The following is a 10,375-nucleotide window of genomic DNA, read 5'->3' on the forward strand; positions in this document are numbered from 1 at the left end:
ACCGAGAGGTCACAGTGTCAGAGGTGCTGCGCTGGTGCACCGACCCGCCGGCCTCGGGAACGGGTCGACACATCCCAGTGAGGAGTGGGTCACCACATCCCAGACTCGGAGCGGGTCACCACACCCAAGACTCAGAAGCGGGTTACCACATCGCAGACTCAGCAATTGGCCACCACACCCCAGGCACAGGGGCGGGTCATCACATCCTACTCAGAAGCGGATGACCACATCCCAGACTCAGAAACGGGTCACCAGCCGGGACACTAGGAGACGCTCGAGTCGCCACTCTCTCCGTGCAGACTTACCGGAGACGCCTGTGGGATCAGCTCTCGCCAGCGGGTCAGGCAGACCGTACTCAGGTTTGGGCCAGTTTCCAACCTCCCACGCTCTGCCACATCGTCAGATGTTGGCCTCCTCTTCAGGCCTCCCATTGGGCAGATCGCAGTTCTCTCGGACATGTCCGGCATGACCACTTCACGTGTCCGCATCTCAGTTTATTCGATAGTCCATTTCTTCACTTCTTCCGTCTATTTTCCACCCCTTCTCGCCAGCTCCTGATCTCCCGCCCCCCGCTCCGGTCAGCTCAGACCACCCCAGGCCCCCCCCCCTCCCTCCCACTCCTCCCACCGCGCCGCCGCTAGCTCTTGGCCTCGGCCGGCTCCGTTTTCACCTTCACGCCCGAGTTGCGCCTCTGTTTGCGCGAGCCGGCCTCACCGCTCGACTCGTTGTCTGACGAGGCGCTGAAGGAGTCTCGCTGCGAGCGCTGGCGGCGGCGGCGCGGCTTGGCTGGCCCGGCGCCCTCGGTCCGACCCTGCCAACACCACCCACCGCGTCAGCACAGGGCGGCGCCCAGCTGAACTCAAAACGGACTACAACAGCCAGCAAATATAACGCGGGGAGCTGGGGCTTGGGTGGGTATCGGCAGAGCTTTGACGACAGACACGGCTTTGCCCGTGCAGGCTTGGATGGGCACATGAGGTGTATCGCGTCCAGAAGCAAGCCAAGGGAGCACGAAGCGGAACGCTACCATACTGAACACGCGTCACGCACAGCTGAAGCAGGGTTCGGTGTGTCAGGGAAGTGCGCGCAGTTAAGCGAAAAACACTACATCAGGTTCCCGTACATTTGGAAAGGCAACTCAACCCCACCACCGCGGGTTTTGAAAACGCGAGTCAGCTACGCATCCATCGTCCCGATGTACTCGACCGGTGTTTAGGATGCCGCGCATCTTAGACACCTGCTGTACCCACGCAACGAGCGGTGAGCGAGTCGCAACAGCCACGAAATGCCTGGTTATGAAGCCGACATTACGTCGCCTAAGCCGCGACAGCAGTGCCGGTGGGGGGAACCTGACTCACACTCTCCCGGAACGCCTTCATCAGCTGCTGGTGCTTCGCCTCCCAGAGCATCTGCTGGCGCTGCACCACGTCCGGGAAGCTGCGACGGAGGGGCGGGGTCAGGCCGAGCCTCAGCGGCCGCAGACAGACAGAGCGGCAACAGACAGACACAGCGGCCACAGACAGACACGGCGGCCACAGACAGACGCAGCAGTCGCACACAGACGCAGCGGTCACAGACAGACACAGCGGCCACAGACAGACACGGCGGCCAGAGACAGACACAGCGGCCACAGACAGACACGGCGACCACAGACAGGCACAGCGGCCACAGACAGACACAGCAGCCACAGACAGACACAGCGGCCACAGAGATACAGCGACCAGACACAGACACAGCGCTGCCCGGCCTGGCACCACGCCGGTCTTCACATCTGAAGAACAGGGCTATGGAGAGCTTGGTGAGCCAAACGCCCCTCTCCAAGACATGACTCACCATGAGAGGCTGCGGCGGCAGCCAAAGTTTAACTTCCCCCACCCGCGGCTGCTCCTTTAGCGCTAGCACCGCGGTACACGCAGCCTAAGTACAGTTTCACAGCACCAATCGTGGCTCAGATCCCACCGCCGTTTCCACGTGTGCAAGCGCCGGCCGCAGCACACAGCAGGCGCTGCCCGAGGCGGCGGTGACCCTGTGCCCGGCAGCGGGCGCGCCCCGGGCGGAGGCGAGCTGCCCGAGGCGGCGGTGACCTCGTGACCGGCGGGGTGCACGCCCCGGGCGGAGGCGAGCTGCCCGAGGCGGCGGTGACCTCGTGACCGGCGGGGTGCACGCCCCGGGCGGAGGCGAGCTGCCCGAGGCGGCGGTGACCCTGTGCCCGGCAGCGGGCGCGCCCCGGGCGGAGGCGAGCTGCCCGAGGCGGCGGTGACCTCGTGACCGGCGGGGTGCACGCCGCGGGCGGCGGCGCACTGACCTGCGCTCGTGGTGCGGGTCCGGCTTCAGCCGCATCCTCCATCCGCGGCCTGGCATCAGCTCTGCCACCTGCTGCAGCAGGTCCAGCACGTCCTCGGCCGGCAGGCGGATCTGCTCAGCCAGCTCCGCACGGCCCACGAACGTCCGCTGCGTAAACTGGTACAGCTGTCGACACAAGGGGAGGTGCTGCAGCTGCGGCCCGTGAAAGGCGGCACAACGGCGGCCCGAGGGAGGCGCCACAGCAGCGGCCCGAGGAGGGCGGCACAGATGCGGGTGTTTGTGAAACAGGGCAGCCCCGCAGGTACTGATAACTTGGAACAGCCACAGCCGCGCTGTCCTGCGACAGTGGCCACGCGCACCGGGGCAGATAGCTGCAGCCGCACCCAGCGGCTACAGACTCAGACAGAGAGAGCCGTCGTGGTCGCCGCCACAGGGGACCTCTAACGGCCAGCCGCGGGCGGGCGTCCGGCCGGCCACGCTCACCATGTAGTCACGTCCGCGGGCCAGCAGGTCATTGGGGACGCCGGTGCGGGGCGTCTGGCCGCCCTTGGGGTAGAGCACATCACTGCGCACCACCCAGAGGCCCCGCACCAGCTGGGCCGTCTGCTGCAGCACGCGTACCGCGTCACCGGGCGCCGTGCCGCGCGGCAACAGCGGCAGCAGCGAGCCGAACTGGCACACCTTTACTGCCGGTGGCGAGAGGAATGGTGTTACAGACGGGAGAGGGGCCACGCGGCAGCAGCGGCAGCAGCGAGCCGAACTGGCACACCTTCACTGTCGGCGGCGAGATGGAGGGTGTCACAGACGGGAGAGGGGCCACGCGGCAGCAGCGGCAGCAGCGAGCCGAACTGGCACACCTTTACTGCCGGTGGCGAGAGGGATGGTGTTACAAACGGGAGAGGGGCCACGCGGCAGCAGCGGCAGCAGCGAGCCGAACTGGCACACCTTCACTGCCGACGGCGAGATGGAGGAGATACAAACGGAGAGAGGGGTCACACAGCAGCAGCAGCGCACCGATCGTGCGCACCTCCACTGCCAGCGGAGACGGGGGACACGCGGCAGCGGAGCACCGAACTGGCACATCTTCAATGGCAAATAGAGATGGACAGTGTTAAGAGTGGGGAGAGTAAAGTGCCGACGTGCAGTAAGGGAAGGCAGCAGTTAAAGTCAGGTTGGATCGTACTTGTCGTGGGTATGATACAGGTGACCACGACGTAAACCGAAGTACCCTTTACAGACGTGCATGCCACGATACCCCAATGGAGGCTCAACAACAAATGGAGATGACGACCTGTCATCCTAAGACTGGGAACCGCTCACACTGCTTGCCCTGCCAGCTTCAGAACGTTGGTATATGCGTAACTCTAGTATTTCTTCAACCTAGACTACGTAAGTTGTTCAGTGCATTTGCCAGGAGCATTATTCACATATGTAAGACAGTAACAATAGCCTTATTCCTCAGAGAAAAGCCAGGATCTATATCTCCATCCTCCTGGTTTTTCTCCGACGAATAGGGCTATTACTGCTGTCTTGTCGATCCAAACTACAGTGCTCAAAACTGACATAATCTCATTGTGCCCATTGCTTCATTCAAAAACATAACTACTGCCAGCAGCGCGATTTTACTTCTACAAGAGGGCTGGCTGCAAAAAGGTTTCTAAGCAGTCCAACACGATCTTAGTAAAAAAAAAACTCGGTGGCACGCCGGAACAAGAATCGAAGAAGACGCGATCTTGGGTTCCTTACGAATTGTAACAAAACATAAGATATCCAGCTTAACGATGTCATTACGACAGCCAACGAAAACCACTTACGCCTTATCATCAGCGCACGAATCTGTTCGGCAAGTGGCAGGCCGCGCAGTGAGCGCAGCGACATCTGCTGTTCATTCTGTAAACCACGCTTGGTAATGTCTTCAACAGATGGCTCTGGGAGCAGGCGCTGCTTGTACTCGCCCTGGTCCATGGTGGCCGCCAGGGAAAGGTCGTCCGTCCGCGAGCAGAGCAGCTTTTGCCACTCCGTCTAGCGGAAGAAGACGATCGCATCGATACAAGACCATGAGGTGATACGTGCGCAGCTCTGCCCGCCATCTCATTATGTAATGACAATTTTCACACCGTGCAATCAAACAATTTTCATACTGTACAATCTGTCAATGCGGCACAGACGTTGACAAGCAATGTCCCAAACAGCATGACTTCCACATCCGAAACACCGCCCAAATACCTTATTGTCCAACCCAAACAATTCTGGCAAATGTCGACCACACCCGAGATCGTCAGAGGCCACCACCCCCGACCCCCGCCACCCCCGCCACCCGGCGCGCGCGCACACGTCTCGTGTGCCGGAGCGCGGCGGGCGGTGGCAGCCCACCTCACTGCTGGCGCTGGAGCGCTTGTGCACAGTGGTGGGCACCCAGGGCTGCTCGTCCTGCTTGCGCTTGAGGTACTGGTAGGAGCGCTCGCGAGCCTGCTTGATGCGGTCGGGCTCGGGCCGAGCAAACTTGACCGTCACACGCTCCGTGCTGGGCCCGTCCGGCTCGTCCTCGTCACCCGACACATCTGAGGGACGAGGGCCGACGAGCCGGGTGTAGACGACACGCCGCCCCCCTCTCTCTCTCTCACACACGCGCGCAGAGACCCCAGACTCTGACGCATTGCCGTTTTTGTCGTTGCGGCTTTACCATGCATTCAGCAGCTGAGGCTGACTGACGCCGCCTGCCTCTCACCCCGACAAAGGGTTGGCACCGCGGGGAATCGATCCCGTACCGCTGATTTCCCAGACACGCCGCCCAACCATACTGCGCTACCCACACCCCGACACTCACTCCCTAATACTGACAGCAGTGCGATAGCACACCGATTTGCTGTGTAATTGAGTAAATTCAACACATATCGCAGCGAAAACATCGACGATAACAGCAGGAATGACGCCGACACACCTTCGCCGAGTTCGCGCGCCTCCTGGCGGCCCTTCTTGTCGCCGCGGTCCAGGTAGTCGAAGCTGGGGCGCAGCGCCACGACGGCGTCGACGGGCGACAGGTGGAGCTCGCCGTCCGACACCACGCCCAGGCAGTAGCGGCGCGAGCACGGCGTCACCAGCGTGGAGGACAGCGTCTGACGGTCCATCACGGAGCTGGCCGGGCGGACGGCGCCGCGTCACGGCGGGGAAGGGGGCAGGGGGGGGGGGGGGCACGGCCGGGGCATGGCGCGGCCGTCACGGGGACGCACGGAACGAAGCCAGCAAGCCCCGCACGTCGGCCAATCAAGATGGGGTCAAATACGCGCTTGGCGCAGTAGAGACGACTACGTAAGTTGCTGAGGACATTAGCGAGGAACATTATTCACATAGATAAGACACTAGCACTAGCCTTATTCCTCGGAAACAACGGGATAATGGGGATAAAGTTAGGTTGATATTTCGATAAGGACATGTTGCCGAAATATCAGTCAACTACATCTACATTCTCCCGTTTTTTCTCAGAGGAATAAGGCTAATACTACTGTCTTATCAGTAGAGGAGACAATGGAGTCCAGCTAAATGGCAAATCTCACAAAGACGCTTCAGTTAGTGTGAGCACATTTCCTGGCGGAAACACCATTTCACACCGTGTTCTGACGGAAGTGGTAGAACACCATTCAATCAGTGTGCCGTAACCCAAAATGGCCCCGATGCTGACGCGCCCTTAAAAACCAAATCACCAAACCAACCAGTGTGCCGTTACCTACGTGGCAGTCCACGTCACCGCGTCACATTGTCACATTGTCATGATAAAGATGGGGCACCGGGTCGCTGCCGCTCAGGGCGTGAACACACCCTGGGCGGCGGGACACGACGGGACACGGCGAACTGCAGCGTGACACAGCGGTACGCGGCGGGACACAACGGGACGCGGCGTGACACGACGGGACGGGGCGTGACACGACGGGACGCGGCGTGACACGACGGGACGCGGCGTGACACGACAGGACGCGGCGTTGCACGATAGGACGCATCGTGACACGGCGGAGAGCGACGTGACACGACGGTACGCGGCGCGACACAGCGGGACACGCGGCGGGGCACGTGGCACGCCTGGCTGCAGGCCGACTAACCCGCCGTAGAAGAGGTCGTTATGATCACGCGTCAGTCGCGTGCCATCGACATTGAGGGCTATCTGCTCGCCCTTGCTGGTCTCGTAGCTGGCGCTGGCCGTGTTGATCTCCAGCGACAGCTTCAGCTGGTGCTGCTCCGGCTTCAGCTTGGCCTGCAGCCGGGCAGACGCAGGCGTCAGCTTCCGTGATGCCGCCGCGGCCGCTGACACCGCGAACCGTCCCGCCCGCCGCTCCGGCACAGTCACACACGCACGCAAGCGCTAGAGTCCGTCTTGGGCTCCCGCATCACAAGTCCGCCGGAAGGCAATCCTTGTCTGTTAGCTTAGTGGTAGAGCGCTGGGCTCGTGGCGAAAACACCCGGGATCAAATCCCAGCAACGCCAAGGAAAAATCGGATGGGGCGTGAACATGGCTGGAGGCCGAACACAGGGTTGCTAGGTTAAGCACGCTCACTACCTAGCAGCCCTAGGTGCATACTAGATACAGAAAAGGTATGCTGCTATCTGTTAAAAATATCCCACCAGCTCACATAAGGGTAGCAGCTGATGTAGAGGCCTGGTGCAGTCAATGCAGAGGGCTGTAGTCCTGCACAGGCCCACATGCCGAGACCCAACATGCAAAAATGAATGTGGCATACCTCCAGGAAATGGGCATGGTCGTACGTCATGTGGGCTGGCCGCACTGGATACTGGAGTACCCACAGCTTCTCCTGCAGCCCCTTAGACAGATACACTGGCATCTGAAAGTCCAATCACGGCACATGTGTTGGGAAGATTGTACAAGCAAGAAGGGTGAGTTCAGTATGTGATTCAATTGTGACGTACTGCATTCATTGCATTTAGCACCGTGGTACTTTTGCGTGGTTTTTAGACCATCTACTTCACTTTAGATAGTTAGGCATACAACACATGGAGATTAGATGGCCAGCAAACATTGTGATGTAACCTGTGGTTTAGGCACTTCACAACTTGTTTGCAAGAGCTTGTATTTTACAGTTGGGACATTCATGCATGCCATATCATATTTCTTATTTTGGAAGTAAGAGCAGATACTGCACTGTCATGTTACAGACAAGGGACATTAATATCTAACAAACCACAGCCAGGTTGGTTTTCACACCAGGAAGTTGACTCAGGCCTTACAGTTGATAATTCCTTATTTGATCTCCTACCTGTTCTATTGAAGGCTAAACTTTTGTAGATTAAACCTGTATACTTATTGCAGACCAAATATTTTTTAAACTCACTATCTAAAGGTTTGAATCCAAATATACACAAACTCAAGCACATTTCCACCACTGTGCAAGAGTTAACAAATCTAAATGGATGACTGTTGCACAGCTTTGTTATAAGCTTGTCTTACCTCTTGGACAACTTCATCATCTTCATCTTCCTTTTCCTTTTTTATAACAGGGGCCTGCATGGTGAATATCTATGGCCTTACAATTATCAACACACTTGTGATTCACTTCACACAGTAGGGTGGCCAGGGTGCTGTGCAGACTGTTCACTCAAGATACAAAACAGTTTTTGAATTGAGCCTGCAATAATGAACAGCATGTCAGTGCACAGACTAACATGACCACCAAATGGAGTCATATGACAAAACTGTCCTACAAAAAGACATTGCAACGGGTAGAAGCACAAGATTAGATGTCTATGGACTGGCCTTTTGCCACATACATGTATGGAATCTTTTGAACCTGCATACCAAATCACCACAAGCCACCAATCACACTAACTTGTGAAACAATGGAATTAATATGTCAGATGGGCATTATCACACTTAATCTTTTCCTGCAGCTGATGCCAGCATTATGTGGTAGCAAGAATTTATTGGAGGTCAGGGAATATTATAAAGATGATCAACCCCAGCTGCTTTACTGATATACTTGCACATTTATTGCCCACATCTGGACCCTTTATGATCCATCATATTTCCACTGTATGCCAATATGTCATCCCTGAGCAAATTCCCAAACTATTTGTCATCCCCTCAACCCACCTCTCCCTTTATCCATCATTGTCATTTCATTAATATGCTAACAATTCAGCAGAAATACAACACATGTCACTTATGCTTTGAATGCTGTAGGTCATGCAGTGCCCACACATGTCACTTATAGCAATCAGACATGCATAAACCTATATGTGTTGTTCAATGAGCAACCACCATTGACTGCTCTTCAATACTCTTGTCTTAACTGGTTAGGTAATGGAAACCAGTATCCAGAAAAGGATTGAAACAACTGCATCTTGGTTACATGCTGGTTTAATAACACTATCTCTGTAATTAGACTTGGTGCCATATGTCATCACACACAACCAACATACAAGCCTGCAAGCAGCCCATCACCTGTGCTGGATGTCTACCCAGCACAGGTGTGCTGAGCCTCACTCTCCCATTTGCCAAGCACAGACAAGACCAGATTGTGCTGATCTCTCATCTAATATTGCCCTGAAAACTTGCTAAAGGCATTTTCATCTGAAATTGCCTTTTCAACATCATAATTCTCTAACATTATAATTCTTAATTCAAACTCCACACCAATTTGTATGGTAGCCTAACTACCCAGCTTACTTTCTATCACCAGACATCAAATTCTGTCAAGAAACAAATGGCATGAGCAATATCAATATTTCAGATCAATTCAAAGTTCATACCATTATAAAATACCAGGATACCACAAAATATGTTACCATCACTCAGGCTCCTTGCAGTGATGCCTTACTGAATAGAATATCCATTCTCAATATCAGAATACACATTTGGTGCAGTGAACTAAAAAAAGTGTTCCCAAGATGGAAATTATTGCCATACTCTTTCCAACCATGCTGTGTGGTGCCCATTGTGCAAAAAATCCATGCATTGCACCAGATGGCTGCAACATTGATGAGCTAAACCTCATGCCTGCATATACCAAACTCAGGCAGGGCCAAATTCTGCTGATTTTTGGTGCGCCCTAAACTCAGGCTATGCCAATTTGGGCTGACCTGTTCAATAATTCTTTCACAGTAAAATGCTTTCAGAGTATTTCAAGCTCAAAGAATCTTTCCAACATCACAATTATTTGAGCCATCAAAATTTGATGAGCTGAACTTGGTGCTGACAGCATCAGCCTTGGGGTGCTCATATCTGCACTACACGAGGTGAAATTTTTACTACAATGCCACTGCTGTGCCAGACGCGGTCAGCATGTACATTACTTGCAGTCGTTGGTGGTGCTGCAGCCTAAATTACCTACCCGCTGTTCAGACCTCCTGGCCGTCTCCACAGACGTCCTGCCAAGGATTGCGTGCCGGCAAATTATAATACTAGTGTTGCAAAACATACAACCGTGCCGACCTACCTACAACGCTCCATAGGCCGAACTACTGACCACCCAAGCAACATTAAAACTCAATTGATTCAGAATCGTCCTGCGAGTAAACAGGCTGCGCGATATTTCGTAATACACGCGGCATATCTGTCTTTACATGTACTACATGCCTGACGCATATGTTTCAAATAGGTATAAGTGACGCAGATGCGCGTAGCATTTGTCCTCTAAGCCTGCTCATACAAAACAAACAGTGCGAACTGAGACCGACCCTAATCGATATCGATGTCCATTGAATGTCTGCGTTCTATGTGAATTGGTAGGCCATCTTTTTTGTTTACTGGAGCTCTGCAGGCATTATGCCGTGTTTGTAGCTGGAAAATGACTGTCTTATGGATACGATACACCACATTGCTGAAAGCTGGCCGGGGTAGGGCATCAGAGACAGCATAGATCAGTAGTTGTTTGTTGATCGTCTTTGGCCGCCGTGGTTATGCTTGTAACTGAAAATCCATCAATACACAGTAAGAAGCCTCTCAGCATACATGCTCTGCCCCATATTGCATATTAAGAATTGTTATGGAGGTCAAACTGCTTATTGATGTTCCTGACATTTCAAATGCCCACAGCGCAGTTCACTTAGGGATGGAATAAACCAC

At 55.0% G+C, this 10,375-nt stretch overlaps 1 protein-coding gene across 2 annotated transcripts; it reads right to left on the bottom strand.

Moving 5' to 3' along the window:
* Positions 1–626: 626 nt before the first annotated feature.
* On the bottom strand, positions 627–9,840 carry LOC119095870 (DNA-directed RNA polymerase III subunit RPC5). Of its 2 annotated transcripts, none has more exons than XM_037218732.1 (11): positions 9,747–9,840; positions 7,760–7,937; positions 7,035–7,136; positions 6,399–6,550; positions 5,246–5,439; positions 4,678–4,865; positions 4,119–4,326; positions 2,788–2,990; positions 2,306–2,469; positions 1,359–1,437; positions 627–811 (listed from the first exon to the last, which is right to left on the bottom strand). In XM_037218732.1, exons 2-11 carry the CDS (start codon positions 7,817–7,819, stop codon positions 638–640), a joined length of 1,524 nt encoding a protein of 507 aa, XP_037074627.1. In that variant the 5' UTR covers positions 7,820–7,937; positions 9,747–9,840; the 3' UTR covers positions 627–637. The 2 variants fall into 2 exon arrangements, with proteins under 2 accessions (XP_037074627.1, XP_037074628.1); XM_037218733.1 differs by lacking the exon at positions 9,747–9,840 and adding an exon at positions 9,642–9,719.
* Between the last annotated feature and the right edge of the window lie 535 nt (positions 9,841–10,375).

The sequence above is a fragment of the Pollicipes pollicipes genome, unplaced genomic scaffold, assembly GCF_011947565.3.
Source record: "Pollicipes pollicipes isolate AB1234 unplaced genomic scaffold, Ppol_2.1 Scaffold_4219;HRSCAF=4965_pilon_pilon_pilon, whole genome shotgun sequence".
Classification (NCBI taxonomy): domain Eukaryota; kingdom Metazoa; phylum Arthropoda; class Thecostraca; order Pollicipedomorpha; family Pollicipedidae; genus Pollicipes; species Pollicipes pollicipes.

Bases quoted from the DNA above. Each gene is read 5' to 3' on its own strand.
- LOC119095870 (XM_037218732.1), bottom strand. From the start codon at position 7,819: ATGCAGGCCCCTGTTATAAAAAAGGAAAAGGAAGATGAAGATGATGAA. The intron at 2,991-4,118 runs GTAAGTGGTTTT...CGCCACCGGCAG, and splicing joins TCGTGCGCTGATGATAAGGC to TAAAGGTGTGCCAGTTCGGC. The intron at 2,470-2,787 runs GTGAGCGTGGCC...TTGTGTCGACAG, and splicing joins CCCGCGGACGTGACTACATG to CTGTACCAGTTTACGCAGCG.